Source organism: Porites lutea, chromosome 5 (assembly GCF_958299795.1).
Source record: "Porites lutea chromosome 5, jaPorLute2.1, whole genome shotgun sequence".
Taxonomy (NCBI): Eukaryota; Metazoa; Cnidaria; class Anthozoa; order Scleractinia; family Poritidae; genus Porites; species Porites lutea.
The window spans coordinates 43,070,513-43,086,621 of record NC_133205.1 but is presented as its reverse complement, the minus strand read 5'-3'; the positions used below and the strand labels follow the sequence as shown (position 1 = coordinate 43,086,621).

Below are 16,109 nucleotides of genomic sequence, written 5' to 3'. Positions count from 1 at the left end.
AACGTTTCTGCCAGTAGTTTTTCAACTTTAATTATGGGGAAGGCCTCACAGGCCCCCGCTCTTAGGCTTTTCAATGAACTTCATTAGCCAAAAAAATAGACAAAATAACCAAAGAAGACTCAGCAAACTGAATTTGAACGCCTTCGCTAAGTTTTGTAATTATTTACAAAGCTGTCACAATTAAAAAACCTCAATAACAGAAGCCTTCATTGATTAGCACAAAAATTATACGCCGTTATTTTGCTTGTAATTTTTTGTAAAAAACCAAAAAGTCTTATTTTTTTCAGATTTATAAATAACGTTCTTTGGGACTTATTACTGTGTATCTTTTACCTGCCATAGCGACGTGAGCGTCACGAAAGTTCAGGAACTCAGGCCGGCTATTTCTCTCTCTCTTGCTCTCTCTTAATTGCCGACATCTTTCCGAACTATCAATTTGAAGTCCGTCTGTCTCTATCTGTGTTGGGTAAAAGCTCATTTTCATTTGCCACCAACCTGCTCTGCTTCAAAAAATGGTCTGTTTTTTTCCAATATTATTGCAGATTTTGTCAGGATAACCGGTTGTTAAAGCAATACTCATGCTCAATATTCATTGTTTAACTAAGATTCAACACCATTAGTGAAAATTTCTCACAAATTATCTCTCTGGATAAAGCTGTACTAACATAAAAGTGGGAAGATCTCAATAATAATTGGTTTCTACACTTTGAAAATACGTCAACAACGTCAATCATGCTTGAAGCTGAATAACAACAACAACTTGGAGTGTTTTTTCCAGAGTAGTCTTGTTGCCTTTGAGGCCTCTTCTTTTCCGAGCGTTGAGAAGGAAGATTTGGAACTAAAATTAAAAGGTAAGCAATTCAAGCACAGTTAGATTTTCCATCTAGTTCAACGTTATACGATGTCAGTGATTTTTTCGTGACCAAGTTTCACATCTAATGCAGTTTACGAATCATTATGTAAGTCATCAATTTTTTGCGACAAAAAATCGGTCAACGTAAACACTTAAAATCACAATGGCAACGTTTCCCGGTATTTTCCGTGTTCCACACATTCTGAAAGAACGACACGTAGGTGAAGAATATGTTGAAGAATGACCAAGCTCGTTACAAACGCAAAAGATCATTCTGAGGGACTACGTAATAAAGCGGAGATACGGTTATATAATACCTGTAGGTTTAACCCTTTGGTGACTGCCAGCGAGTTTCGAAAAAAACAGCTTTTTAATAAATCCTCCTTTTTGGAGCTGTTTTCCGCCAGTTTGCATAGAAATTGCTAAAAATAGGATTTGAAGCACTAAGGCATGTTTTCCTACTCTCAAAACGCTTTCATGGTGACAATCTAAGGAGGGTAAGTATGAGGTGTGTGTAAATCACTACCGCGTTTGGTTAAAACGTCTTCAGAACGCATGAACCGTCCCGTGCAAAAGCCACGACAATTATTACATTTCTTACAACCCATGGTAGCGTTGTATCTGCATCCGGCACGGGTAACTAGAAGCAGGAACTGCACACTGAGTCCGCCAGCGTACCTCTGTACCTTTTCCACTCTGGCAAATGGGATAACTGAAGTCCGTTTCATAACAAGATTAAAGCATATGAAGATATTTTCCTTCCGTTCTTTTCCTTTTGTTTTTTCACCTTAAGTGGGTCGCGTAAGAATCAAATTTCTTCGACGGAAGGTTGCACAGGTCTGTCTTCCGACTCTTCAGCTCTTTCTTTACCGATTTTGTACTCTAAGAAATACCAGCAAATCAGTGTTCGCTCTTGTTTCACTTCTGTTACTCGCTGATCATTTTCAAACCTGTATCTCTTGATTAAATATAAACCGAGTAAAATTCATTTCAGTCTGTTCAACTAAACCTGCACTGGAGCTTCTATGTTTTCTTGCAATCTTTTGCGGGATAGTATTCCTGCTTCATGTTTCCGCGGCAGTTCCTCACAAAGTGAAAAAATACAAACAGTTTGGCGGAAGCAAGGCCATCTACCAGATTATTGAAACAACTCGAAGAACTGATTTTTGTTGAAATGCCATTCTGTCTATCGAAATTCTACCTCAGTTGAATGAGTGGGACCCTCATCCACAAACTCTAATGCAATGAGTCGTCATCTTCCCTTGAAAACACACACTCTGACGGAGCTATTATTTATAATCAAATGCTGCAGTGTAGAAAAAGATTTGGTGTGTTCATGTAGCTGTGGTAGAAAGAGCCCAGAAACGGTATTTTTAGGCCTTCTACTTTTTAAGCACTTGTTTCCATTTTTCCCTAGAAATAAAAGAAATTTTTAACAACTAGATATAAAAAGGCCTGTATTCATGAAACAGAACCAAAAATATCAGTTCTTAATGAAAAGTTACGAATAATGTTGTCAGATGCTTTAGGAAAGTTGGTACATAACGACCAGTCAGGTAAGTACAACTTATGTAACTTACCAGGAGCCCCAAAGAGGTTCAACAGTACCGGCTGAATGACCGAAATGTTCATATAATAAAACAGAACCAAAAATCAGATCCAATTAATCTTTTTACTACTTTCTGTTGTAATGCTTTATCATCACGCAAAGAATATTCCCAATATCTTCCAATATGGGCGGCCAAAGGATAAAGTGTATGATATTATAATTTCATAGGCAGCTGACAAGCTATTGACAGACCTGGTCACGTGAGCTGGTCGTGATATTCACCATGCTGAGTGTATTAATGTTCCTGCTGTCCATAATGTGTGCTGCAACGGCCATCAAAGAGGACAATCAGACCATGCAAACTATGGTAGATTTGTAAAGAAAAGTTATAATTGTAAATTTGTAGTGGCAACAACTAGTTGGGCTGGGGGTAGGGAGATTTAGAATCTGCCACGTTTAACGAAAAGCTGAAAATGTTTCAAAAGTCGGCTTTTGAAATTTGAGGAAACACGAAAAAAGAAAAGTTAAGTCACAATGCAACTTTTGCTCTCCGTCGCATAGCCACGCTCTCATGGAGCTCGTTGAGTGAGAATCTGATGAGAGATAACATAAGGTATTTTGCTGTCCAACTTTTGGCAAAGTTGAGTCAGGGAGCTGGGGCAAAATCATCACACCTTTGGACAGAGAAACTACAAAACAACTGTTTGAAAAAATTTTCTTCTTTTGCAATAACAAGGTAACATTGTTGAGAGACGTGAGAGCAGAGTGAGTACCCTGTGAGCACAAGTTTTGTCTCTTGCATGGCTTTTAACGTTTACGAAGTCGTTCGCGTCTATTGTTAGTCGCGTTGTTAGTGTTTGTTAACTACGCGGCAGACAAGCGACGCGAACGACAGCGCAAACGTTAAAAGTCATGTAAGTGAGAGAAACCTCTAGTGGTAGGGTATAAGAACGAGTGTTAACAAGAAATTGGGGTGGTGATAATCCATTCGGTGCAAATTTCCATTGGATTTTCCTTCTACTTTGAAGGCATTTCAAGAAAGGAAGTTGCCCGCTTGGCTTCATTTGATTTATCTGCAAAATAAAACTGCTTAAAGTTAGTTAAAAGAGAACCGCCTCATCTTTTATATATTTTCTTGTTTCAAACTAGCAATGTCCATCGTCTTCTAATTTTGCGTGCGGTATTCCCGGCGTGCCTGGTAAGCATGGTTCCAATGGAGCACCCGGTCGTGACGGACGTGACGGACGTGATGGCCGTGATGGAACTAAAGGTGATCAAGGATTAAAGGGAAAGACGGGACCTCAGGGACCTCCTGGTGATAAGGGACTTTCTGGTGCCGAGGGACCTGCTGGTGCTAAAGGAGATCGTGGACCCCAGGGTCCGCCGGGACCTAAAGGGTCATCTGAACTAATGCCTTCTAAGAACTGGAAAGAATGCGTCTGGAGAAACTTGAATGATGGAAAGGACAATGGTCTGATCCAGGTGATTTGTGTATTAAGGACTTTTAATAAAAGGACGATATTCATATTCAGACAGATTTAAGACATCCACTATAGCTGATCTTATTCACATTATGACTAATTTGAGGATGCTGTTAGGTGAGTTGAAGACGCCAAAATTGACACGACGAGCCTAGCCTCGTTCAAAATGAATTCAAACCTTCCTGGATTTATAAAAGAGGGTCTGTTAAATTGAAAACACATTTAAGAAAAATTCTTAAAACTGCGCAAAATATGACATAACTGTGTAATCCATAAGAGATTCAGGACCTGAAAAGTTTACTACAGCAATAAAAGCTGTTTTAAAGTTTCCAAATTAAAGGTTGAGTTAGGCGGAGAAAGCCTGTCAACCGTTCTTCTTTTAGAAGGAATGTCGATCAGGTTACCTACCATCTACAAGTACGTACGTAGTAGGGCTACTCATCTGACACTTCCTAAATCGAAGAGAGATTTGCTAAAAAGAAGTTTTAAATGAGGCGGAGCTATGCCACAGAGCTAACTCTCGAACAGAGCAAAACTGGTCGAGTCATGCCCTTCATTTAAGAAGTTCATCAGAATGTAGGTGGCTCTTCCTAAGCTGTAGCTGTATGTCTTTATGGTAACACGTTTATCTGTCTTTCCTTAGTAGAAGTAGTAGTCGTTGTAGTAGTAGTAGTAGTAATTGTAGAATTAATCGAGTGATTTAATATAACGATTTTATTTGTAGCCACGCCTTTATGGATTCAGCCGAGTGTTAGTGGGGCAAGCGTGTTTCTGCTTTGACCCAATTTTTTTAAATTAAGTTTTACCTACCTCCCTAATTAGCTACTTTCCTGAATTTAATAAGCATCACGATAAACAAAAGTTGGTAAAAACGAGTCACGATCTGTAACATGGGACGGAAGGTCAAGGACAGAAGATCCACATAGAAATCAAAGCAGTAGTATTAATCAAAGTGAGCCTATTATTACCAGGTAAAAAGGTCTTTTGACTAATAAAAGCTTTGTATTAAATTTCCTATGTTTTAATGTTTGACAGGAATGTATCTTCAAGAAAAAACTTTCTGATACTGCCCTACATGTTTACTGGACGGGTGCGTTGAGGATTCACGCCTGTAATGGCTGCTGCAAACGTTGGTACTTCACTTTCGATGGCGCTGAGTGTTCTGGACCTCTGCCCATTGACGGAGTGGCTTACATGCAAACAGGCGCTAGTCAAGATCTCCATCGCGTCCGCCATATTGAGGGACATTGTAACAACATTGACAAAGGACAAGTGCGTGTGGGATTCTGGATCGGCAATTGCGCCTCATATGGAAACGCTGATGGGTACACAGGATGGAATTCAGTATCCCGGATCTTTGTTGAAGAAGTTCCTAAAGCGCAAGCTTAAAAGCGGCTCTATAAGGGGTGAATAAAACAGAATCCTTATTCAGATTTCTTGCACTATGCAAAATAAAAATTGATAAACAAACAAAATCCAAAGTTTCTTTCATTTACTATTGGGGTCTGTTGACTCTGTTGGGTGCAAGTGGTGGACTGATAATTTAAGTAATACTGTGATAAGAGCACTCCAGTTTTTCAAATTCTATAATTTTTGTATTCTTTCAAAGAAAACTACTTTATGAAGACAAGTTCAAGATATCAGCAGAATCTTTTTATTTTGGGAGGGGAATGAGCGAGACGGAGAGAATCTGAAATTTTAGCACAAAAAACAAGGGGTCTCAATTTTTTCTAACGGATAAAGTGCCTTTCAGTTTGGCTTTTTAAAAACGTCAATACCTTGATTTTCCATGAAATCTTCTGTTGAATTCATGTAACACTGAGGCAGGTTCTTTCCCGCCGATGGATCGAATAATTGTCTCAGTTCCGAATATCAACCGCCCCTGTGAAAACGAATGGAATTTGCATTAAAACTTGACTTTTTCCTTTTTTACATCAGGCGATCGGAATAATCCTAAGGTAGGAAGTAATATGGATTTAAAAATCAAATAGGACCATGAATACGGACGGTGAGGGGGCCATAGAAAGTTTCCGTATTAATAATAATAATAATAATAATAATAATAATAATAATAATAATAATAAACTAATCTTTTATGATCTTTTATTGATAACAAAGCTAACTATAAATTTCTATTTACAATTAATTTCACGTTCAGAAAACTATTAAGTCAAAGCACTATTTACTATTTCTTTCGATTGAAAAAAGCCTTTAGTTTCGATGTAAAAAATTCCATTGAATTTAAAATTTTGCATTTCGATTAAAAAAAAACGATTTTCTGGACTTTCACCTGAAAATCTCGTTAGCCTAAAAAAACTTTATAGAGAAAATGACCGTTGAAAGAAGACTGAACTAACGTTATTACTTTGAATGCCTTTGACAGGCTTTGCGATTATTTACAAAGTTTTCACAACTGAAAAGATTCAATAAGAGATTAAGTTTCCTTAATTAGTACCACAATTTGTTTATGTTCTCACTCATTACCGGATAGCTTTTTCATGCCAACACGAAAAACTATTCAGTGTAGTTTGAATACAAATAGCACAGAAAGCAAGCTGAGTGGATTGCATTTTTCAAGCCAACTAAAGCTAATGTATATTAAAGGATTTCTAGCAATTTTGCTGGCGGTATCTCTTTAAAGTCAGCCGCCGAAAGATAAAGTGTATTATCTTTTGATTTCACAGGCAGCTGACAAGCTATTAGCAGATTCGGTCACTTGCCATTATCATGATGAGCATATTGATCTTACTGCTGACCATAACGTGTGCTGCAACGGCAATCAGCAATGGCAATCAAACCACGCAAACAATGGTAGGTTTATAAAAACAGTTATTGTAAATCTGACTAGTTCATGGGCTGGGGATAGGAATAATTTAAACTCTTCTAAGTAAAACTTAAAACTGAGACAAATTTCCTCTTTTAAAATTTGAGGAAACGAAACAAAAAAAAGAAAAAAAAAAAGTCAAAGTGAGAAATGGTAAAACTAAATGTAGGGCTTTCCCAAGTTGCTCGGCAATAATTTGGTAGCTTCTCGTTTTTCGAGCCATTTTTTTCGTTTCGAGCAACTTTTTGCATTCTGAGCAATTTCTTTAGTTATCTTTAGTATATCGGAGCAGCTTCTAGTGCTTACATTAGCCTTTCTTCCATATTTCACAATGCAGAAGACAATTTAGGAATTTCCTTTAAGAAAAGGAGCCAAATCCTGCCCTCGGGTGCAGATCATGGGCTCAAGATAAAAGTAGCAGGCTGCTAGGTAAGAAGTTTTTCGAGAAAATTCAAAATGGTGGACAAAGATTTACACTCAACTGACTTGAGTGTCTCGGGTGATGAAGAAGGTCATTCAACAATTTTATTGGCTCATGACATTTTAATTGGAATCAAAGTTATTTAGCAACGTTGGTTCGCCACAAAATTGCACATAAATGGTTGGAAATCTTACTTTTGTTGTTTGATTTGCATTATTTTAGCATCTGACCAAAAAGTGAGTGTTACTAGTAAGAAATTGGAGTGGTGATACTCCGTTCGGTTCAAATTTCTGTACGATTTATCCAGTGGTTTGAAGGCGATGCAAGAGAAGAAGTGGTCTCTTTCGCTCGTTCTTATGTTTTATATTTTCTTGTTTCAAATTAGCAATGTCCATCGTCTTCTAATTTTGCGTGCGGTATTCCCGGCGTGCCTGGTAAGCATGGTTCCAATGGAGCACCCGGTCGTGACGGACGTGACGGAAGTGATGGCCGTGATGGAGCTAAAGGTGATCAAGGATTAAAGGGGAAGACTGGACCTCAGGGACCTCCTGGTGATAAGGGACTTTCTGGTGCCGAGGGACCTGCTGGTGCTAAAGGAGATCGTGGACCCCAGGGTCCGCCGGGACCTAAAGGGTCATCTGAACTAATGCCTTCTAAGAACTGGAAAGAATGCGTCTGGAGAAACTTGAATGATGGAAAGGACAATGGTCTGGTCCAGGTGATTTGTGTATTAAGGGCTTTTAACTTTAACTAAAGGACGATATTCATATTCAAACACATTTCAGACATTCACTATAGCTGATGACAAAAGTGTGGATGCTTTGAGGTCCGTTTTTGACGACAAAATTTTCAGATGAGCCAAGCTTTACGTACAACTTGTGAGAAAAAAAATACCCATGCATTGAAGCCTTTTTATAGCAATACCTTTGTGTTCATGTTTAACAGGAATGTGTCTTTACCAAAAAACTTTCTGATACTGCCCTACATGTTTACTGGACGGGTGCGTTGAGGATTCACGCCTGTAATGGCTGCTGCAAACGTTGGTACTTCACTTTCGATGGCGCTGAGTGTTCTGGACCTCTGCCCATTGACGGAGTGGCTTACATGCAAACAGGCGCTAGTCAAGACCTCCATCGTGTCCGCCATATTGAGGGACATTGTAACAACATTGACAAAGGACAAGTGCGTGTTGGATTCTGGATCGGAAATTGCAACGGATATGGGAACGCTGATGGGTACACAGGATGGAATTCAGTATCCCGGATCTTTGTTGAAGAAGTTCCTAAAGCGCAAGCTTAAAAGCGGCTCTATAAGGGGTGAATAAAACTGAATCCTTATTCAGAGTTCTTGCCCTTCGCAAAATAAAGTAGATTAGAAGCAAAGTCAAGAGTTTCTTTTATTTACTATTGGGCTCTGTAGGGTTTGAAAAAGTTGAATAAAGCAAAAGAAAGGCACTATGATATTGGCCTCTTTATTTGTTGAGTTGTGGACTGATAACTTTTATAATAACAGAAAAAAAGCGTTTGAGATGGATTAACTGTATCACCTATGTATTCATTTAAAGAGATTTAAGCAGGATCTTTCAACATTTGATCAACCTTGACATTATAAAACCATTTAGGGATCGTCCTTAACAGTTTTGGAAGGGGCCGTGAAATGAGACGATCTAAAGTTTCAGCCCCTACAACAAGGGAGGGGGGGGGGGGAAGGGGTGTTTTGGAGTCTTGGTTTGAAATTTTAAAGGTAGATGTCTTTAAAAAGTAAGTGGTAATGTGCCACTAAAAGCTGGGCACTCCAGATTTCGTGCCTGAAAGTGCAGTCATCGGGTGCGGGTGTGATTTATAATTCGATTTATCCAGTACCGCAGCAAAACGAAATGATTTCTATAACTGTGTATCCGTGTCTTTCTTTAACTGGAAGCTTTGAAACAGATTTGCATTACTAGCGCGAAGACGGTTATCTCTTTTGATTGGAAAATACAATTGTTCATGCCCGTGCCGCGCAAAGGGCCGCATTGCAATCAAATTGTATAAAGTGGCAGAAGCGCACCTTACAACTTCGACAAAGGATAGTTCTCACAAATGCTGCACAGCTGCGCTTTGTAATAATTGTTAAGATGATAGGAAAGACTGGAAGTTTCATTTTTACGAAGGATCCTTGCTGAAGGTTAGTTTCTCCTTAAGTTTCTCCAATGTCCACTTTCCGATGCATGTCAGTTTACTATAACTGCCCTAGGAATATCTTTTGGAGTTAGATTTTAGCCCTAAATCAAGGCAAATTGTTCTTATTTTGGCCACCCTATTTACTTGCTTGGATACTTAAAGAGGAACACGAGGTTCATAGTTAGAACCGAAGTAAGACGAACGCTATACCTAGCACTAGTTAGGCCACATTTGGGATACGCCACCCAAATTTGGGCCCTACAGTCCATTGAGCTCATTGTCAAGCTTGAGCGTATCTAAAGGCGTGCGACTAAGTTTATCTTAAACTGCCTTATTCTTCTGATATAATTTATAAGTCTCGTTTACAAACTCTAAACCTAATACCTATTTGTTACTGGCATGAACTTTTAGATCTAACCTCTTTTTTTCAAATTTACACACGGTCTTGTTAACGTGAACTCCTTAATTTGTCCTACCTGAAGTTCACAAATACGGTAGACGCACTAGATCCTCAACCAGCAATGTTAATGAATACATAATTAAGAAATGTAAAACAAGTACGTACCAAAAATCCTTTCTCATTAGAACTAGTAGAATTTGGAATTGTTTAGTGGATGAACTAGATTTGAGCTCATCGACCTTAGCTTCCTATAAGTCCGCGTTAGCTGTTTCCTATGATTGTGAAGACCCACGTTCGATCAAGTCTATCTGTTTAAAATGTAATAGTGCTCGTCCCTTGTCTCGTCCAATAACTTGTTGTATGTAGCTGTAGTTTTTCTTGTATCGCTGTGCTTTTTAATATATCTTGTTTTTATTTTTTTTATTAGTATCCGGGCCCGCTGTAATTGGCCACAGCTGTTGCGGTGTCCCTGCCAATGTTCTTTCTGTTTGTCTGTTTGTTTGTTTTTTTTTTTTGACGAAGCTAATACTTGTTCTTAAGAATCGCTTTCATGCTTACGTCGTAAGTGTGTATCGTAATTCTTAGCATGAACAGAGAGCCTGGCAGAGAAACGGTTGACTCTGTATACGGTTAACACTGCGAACTACATTTGCAAACAACTTCGCAATTGATTTACCTTCTATCCGAGGTATTTCCATACAAATTCTTAATAACAGGTATATATAACATACTAATAGCCGTCAGAAAGGGGCGTTCACGTTCGGGCGTAAATTGCAGATTAGGGTTTCGGGGTGTTCAGAAGAAAAAGATTTTTATCACACAGGCATTCGTTAGAGCTGTCATTTAAACAAAGTTGAGTGATTCTAGAACTACTTCTGTATCGGGATTAAAATTGCTATAACTCTTATTCGCCTCTCTGTTTTAGAATGGTTGTTGCGGTTGGGTTCCCTGATACGTTTTTCCTACCTTTAAAGGTCATGTGACCTGGTATTTCGTTCTTGCTTGTTACGTTTTTGGCGAGTATTTGCAGCTTGGGCATTTAGTCGAAGTAACGACCTAAATTGATCGACCTTAACGCATTTACGTTGTATCGTCACTGTTTTGGCACGAATTAGATTTTGTAGCCATCTCTCGCAGGGTAATAAAGGTCTGTGAAGTCGTCGCTACAATGGTATCTCTTCAGGGGGTCAAATAAAGCCTGAGCCCCGCCCAGGTTGGTCTCCTTTTGGGTTCAGTCCCAATTGTTTGACTAGCAACCACGCCCTTTTCACATGGGACAAATCCCATTGCAGGGGTTGTAATTGAACCCCAAATAATAGAGACCTTCTTGTATTTTTCTAGCTTAGCTTAAAAGGGTTTTTTCTTTGCAAAGGTTTAAGTGTTGATGGGCTATTTTGCACGCGAGTGTCAATTCCATCTGGCCTCTGTTTTCACTGGCTGATTCTTGTGTTTATACAACCAGTACAGTTATTGGTCTTCTTTACGATAATGCTCAGCATTTACAATACAACTACAATACCCACCCCCACACGAGTGTTTCCTCTTGTATATAAGGAGCTATCCTGGGATAATTCTTAAATCTAAAGTAAGGAGGTAAAAACAATGACTTCTGACATTCTAGTTGTTTAAATATCTACAGGTAGATCAAGGATTGTATGAACAGCAGATGATGCTATCGTGGAAATGGCCTGTTTACAGACACTCATACAGTCACGTAGCTTCCGCTTGGTCTTCCTCAAATCACAATGACGACTGGGGTCCATTGTTAAGTTGACACTTCATCTGTTAAAAAGTTCGCAAATTTCTGTCAGTCCCGGTAATTATATGGTGGGTTTGTGACCAATCATAATACTACTCTGAATTAATTCCCACCCTTAAAGAACAAAGCAAATTACACTTCGCCTGTAGAAACAGGTTTCACCCCCCCGGGGTTTCACCTAAGCAGTTCAGTTGAGTTCAACGGTTGTAGTTGCGTTTGCTAAAGGCAAGAGACTACCAATTTTCAATTAATTGTAAGTTTACTCTATCAAAGTATTAGTAGGTAATTCAAGGATGTGTTTTTGTGGCTAATAGCCTCCTTTTTGAACACCGTTCATTGGAAACTCGGCCGGCTTAGCGGGTAGTCATTCGTTCAAAAATGTATAGGGAAAGCGCTGAAGCTGATTCAGCGGTGTGGAGTTACCGTGATGTGTGTATTGTGGTGCAGATAATTATTTACTGTCGTATGTAGGAGAGATTTAAGAACTTAAAGCACTTTACCTGGTAATCAAGATAAAGGTAGCAAACTTGGCAACGAACCGTCTTGCACTTCAACGCAATCATATGAAATCTCGTCACGCCGACTGTTTTTTTTTTTTCGCAAAAGGAGCAATTTCAGTTGTAACTATCAAATTTCAATTCTTTTTAAACATTTTCTGGGCTTACGCACATGCAAAACCCTATCACACCTAGCAACTTTGTAACTTTAATTTTGATTAGTGACGTTCACAAAGCATGCCGATTGAATTGCAATGTTCAAGCTAAGTAAACCTCTTTTAGAATGACAAAGCTGAGGTGTTAACACGATGAACCCGTTTATATACTTAGTATAAATAATGGTATATTGTAGACTGATATTACTCTCTCGAGGTTTTGGTTTTTCTTGGGGTGGGGTAGAAGTCATAAATATGCCTTCAAAGTACCCACAAGATAAAGTGTGTTATCCTCTATTCTATTGCACAGGCAGCTGACAAGCTATTGAAAGATCTGTTCTGTGAGCTGGTCGAGGCAGTCATCATGTTCAGTTTTTTGATGTTGTTGACCATAATACGTGCTGTTACTGCAATTACTGACAGCAAACCGACAGCACAAACCACGGTAAACATGATGTGTAACGAAAACATAATTTTCAATTTACTTTGGTATTTGACAATGATGACGTGATAGGGGAGGGGAGAGAAGAGAGGGTGCGACTAATTTAAGAAAAAGCCACGCTAAGCAAATTAAAGTCTAAAGATGGAAAAAAGGGCTACAGTCACAGCAAAAGAATGGCTTAGCAAGTTTTCCGGTTTTGTTTTGTGCTTCTTCGCACATATGTTTGAGCCGTAGTTTCAACTCGTTGAATGAGTTTTGTCACTTAACTAAACTAAAGCTCTTCGTACGCGTCGATGCTCTTCAATGAAAGTGTACCGGGCGGCTCGAGGTGGGGAGCCAAATATCAAACTTTTGAAAAGTAGAAAACAATCTTTTTGAAGAACTGTCTTGATTTTGCATTCAGTAACTGCGAAGGTAAAATTAGTTCTGCTCGAGCAATAAGAGAGCCAGAGTCACCAGGAAGAGGTGTAGATTTTCTTCTCGGCAACTTTCTATCTGATTTATTTCTATCTTTTGTTTTAATCTTTCTTGTTTGAAACTAGCAATCTCCATCGTTTTGTTATGATGGTTGTGGCATTCCTGGCATGCACGGCAAGCATGGTACTCCTGGGGCACCTGGGCGCGACGGACGTGACGGACGTGATGGCCGTGATGGAGCTAAAGGTGATCAAGGATTGCAGGGGAAGACGGGACCTCAGGGACCTCCTGGTGATAAGGGACCTGCTGGTGTAAAGGGAGAGGAAGGGGCTAAAGGAGAACTTGGAGCCCAGGGTCACTCCGGTCAGAAAGGGGAACCTGGTCCGATGCCGTTTAAAAATTGGAAAGAATGCGTCTGGAAAAACTTGAATGATGGAAAGGACAATGGTCTGATCAAGGTGAGTGGTGCAAAAATCACATTCGGCGCATTCAGTAAAGTCGATTTTGTCTTTTACTTAGTTTGCTGCGAGACCTGTTTTAGACGCCTGACTTTTCATGACACGAATTTAATGCGAATCTAGTTGACCTAAGTTGACCAAAGTACTTCCCGATTGTTAAACATTGGCGCCGAGAAAGGACAACTCTTTGTCGCACTTGATGCAGCAGAGGGAAAAAAAAAGTATACAAAAATTTTGGCCAAGGCAGGGGATGAAATAGCCCAGTTCTTATAACTGTAGGCCAGAGGGTGAATAGAGAAGGACACCCGTCACTGGTTAACACGAAACCTATGACAGTAATCACAGTTTAACTTTTACTACCAAGAAGACTAGATCTTATGGAATCTTAACTTTATATCTCTTTTATTTCCATTTACGACAGGACTGTGTCTTTACAAAAAACTTTTCTGATACTGCTCTTCATGTTTACTGGACGGGTGCATTGAGAATTCACGGCTGCAATAGCTGCTGCAAACGTTGGTACTTCACTTTCAATGGCGCTGAGTGTTCTGGTCCCCTGCCTATTGACGGAATTGTCTACATGGCTAACGGCAGTGGCAAAGATCTCCATCGCGTCCGCCATATTGAGGGACACTGTAACAACATCCACAAAGGAAAGGTGCGCGTGGGATTCTGGATCGGCAATTGCGCCTCATATGGAAACGCTGATGGGTACACAGGAACCAACTCAGTGTCCCGGATCTTTGTGGAAGAAGTTCCTAAAGCTCAAGTTTAAAGGAAACTTTAGATCAAAGTGATTCCTTATTCAGATTCACACATTAGGCTAAGTAAGATAAAGAGCCAAAGTCAAATGTTCCTTATGTTTAATGCAGATCTGTAAAGGGGGTGGGGGGGGGGGGGGGGGGGGGGAGGGGCAGATTTCAACAGTATAAAGTACAAGCTTTCAAGGTTAAAGATTTTGACCGGCTAAGCAGTTAGATAGGCGATACATGACTTTTATATAACATATAGAAGGACTCGCTGTTGTGTAAGTCAATAAAGGATTACCAATACTAACAACTAATAATAATATGTGCAGAATTGCCGTCTTTATTCGATTAACCGCCCTGAGCGCTTATTAAATTTTTGGACCTTGAGAGTGGGCGCTTATTCGAGGTGGGCACTTATTCGAGGCTGGGTGCTAATTAAATTTTTAGCATTTTCAGCAAGTGTGGCATGTTTATTTTGCAACAAAACAATAAATGGTAATGACAAAACCCGAAGATGTAACAAAGCAAGGTTCCTGTAAAATACTTTGAAGAAAACTCCGTCTTCGGGTAAGTCTCTTATTGGTACTTATTCAATTTTGGGAGGGGGGGTGGGGTGGGGGTGGTCGCTTGTTTGAGTTTAAGTGGGAGTCAGGGAGGGGGGGTGGGGTGGGTTGGGCGCTTATTCGAGGCTGCGCGCTTATTAACTTTCTGCCTTTAGGATGGGCGCTTATTCGAGGGGGGCGCTTATTCGAGGCTGGGCGCTTATTCGAATAAATACGGTATTCCCATTCTGACAAGTTTAAGATTTCAGCAGGATCTTTGCATGTTCGATAACATTTAATACAAGCCTTTAACTGAATAGCAGGGTTTGCTAGAATTTGTTGAATTATAACCTTTGAACAATTTTTTTGATATTTTATATCTCGAAGGTTTATTTGCTAAAGGCTATCCTGCAGTAACTGATATGCTACTGATATTTTCTCAATAGCAGTAGATGTTGTATCATCTATACAGGGGGTGGGGAGGGGGGGGGAGATATTCGCTATAATAGCCTATACGGGGAAGCTCCGTTCGATAGGCTTACGGATTTCGCACAAGTTAAGTATAACTTATGAACTTTCTTCCCCTGAAAAGGGGGGGGGGGGGGGGGCTTATTAGAGGATTTACTGTATACATGTATTCATATTCTCGGAGATGTGAATAAAAGGGGTACCTTTTTGTCAAAAATGGTATGAAGAAAAAACGTTAGCGAGGCAGAGCTTCTCGTGTAACTTTTTGTTGATGACCCCCTCCCCTTCCTTTTCCCTAGAATATCCATAAGCTGGAAACAAACCTCAGGCAAAAGGCTATCTTGCAACAACTGTTAAATGTCGATATTCTCTCAATGACACTAGACGTTGTGTCATCTATAAACCTAACACAAACTTCATAGCTAATGGCCAACTTAAAACATCTGTTAAATGTAGATATTTTCTCAGTCATGACGCTAGATGTTGCGAGTGATTGGCAGCTGTGCGAATTACTCATATTGTCCGTTTCTTGACTATTTTGGATTTGGTTGCATTGTTTCGCAGTTTGTTTTACCTCATGATCGAGCATCTTCATGTTGTTGTTTTCCCTTCCGGTGCATTGAGTGTCATGCATTATTTTAATACCGCTCAGTTTATGTACAAGTCACATACGGTAACCTGGAGGCCTTTTTTCAGACATAACTCTTATGGTTAGGGCTAGGAAGGACATTGTCTGCCAACTGTACTGTCAACTACTAATCATATTTAAGAAGCTTTAACTTTAGATCTGGTGAAAACAAACTGTATTTCTATCAAACGCCTATTGCACTGAATTGCAGACGTGATTTCGCACTTTAGACCAAGGAAGTCCGATTGTAAGTACTCTGTGTATTCTGACTGCGGCTTTAAATTATTCACAAGCACAAAATTTG

The 16,109-nt window shown here is 39.6% G+C and overlaps 2 protein-coding genes across 2 annotated transcripts; both read left to right on the top strand.

Annotated features, from left to right (window-relative positions):
- Positions 1–798: 798 nt before the first annotated feature.
- Positions 799–8,427, top strand: LOC140938416 (uncharacterized). Its single transcript, XM_073387902.1, has 9 exons — positions 799–851; positions 2,631–2,769; positions 3,552–3,884; positions 4,919–5,270; positions 5,822–5,841; positions 6,568–6,694; positions 7,351–7,364; positions 7,514–7,846; positions 8,074–8,427. Exons 2-9 carry the CDS (start codon positions 2,686–2,688, stop codon positions 8,425–8,427), a joined length of 1,617 nt encoding a protein of 538 aa, XP_073244003.1. The 5' UTR covers positions 799–851; positions 2,631–2,685.
- Positions 8,428–13,089: 4,662 nt separating this feature from the next.
- On the top strand, positions 13,090–14,284 carry LOC140938519 (collagen triple helix repeat-containing protein 1-like). The gene is made up of 2 exons (XM_073388003.1): positions 13,090–13,418; positions 13,840–14,284. Exons 1-2 carry the CDS (start codon positions 13,128–13,130, stop codon positions 14,191–14,193), a joined length of 645 nt encoding a protein of 214 aa, XP_073244104.1. The 5' UTR covers positions 13,090–13,127; the 3' UTR covers positions 14,194–14,284.
- Positions 14,285–16,109: the final 1,825 nt, after the last annotated feature.

Excerpts from the sequence above, each read along its gene's own strand:
- LOC140938519 (XM_073388003.1), top strand. The coding sequence starts at position 13,128 with ATGCACGGCAAGCATGGTACTCCTGGGGCACCTGGGCGCGACGGACGT. Across the intron at positions 13,419-13,839 it reads AGGACAATGGTCTGATCAAG|GACTGTGTCTTTACAAAAAA; the intron begins GTGAGTGGTGCA and ends CATTTACGACAG.
- LOC140938416 (XM_073387902.1), top strand. The coding sequence starts at position 2,686 with ATGCTGAGTGTATTAATGTTCCTGCTGTCCATAATGTGTGCTGCAACG. Across the intron at positions 3,885-4,918 it reads AGGACAATGGTCTGATCCAG|GAATGTATCTTCAAGAAAAA; the intron begins GTGATTTGTGTA and ends AATGTTTGACAG. Across the intron at positions 7,847-8,073 it reads AGGACAATGGTCTGGTCCAG|GAATGTGTCTTTACCAAAAA; the intron begins GTGATTTGTGTA and ends CATGTTTAACAG.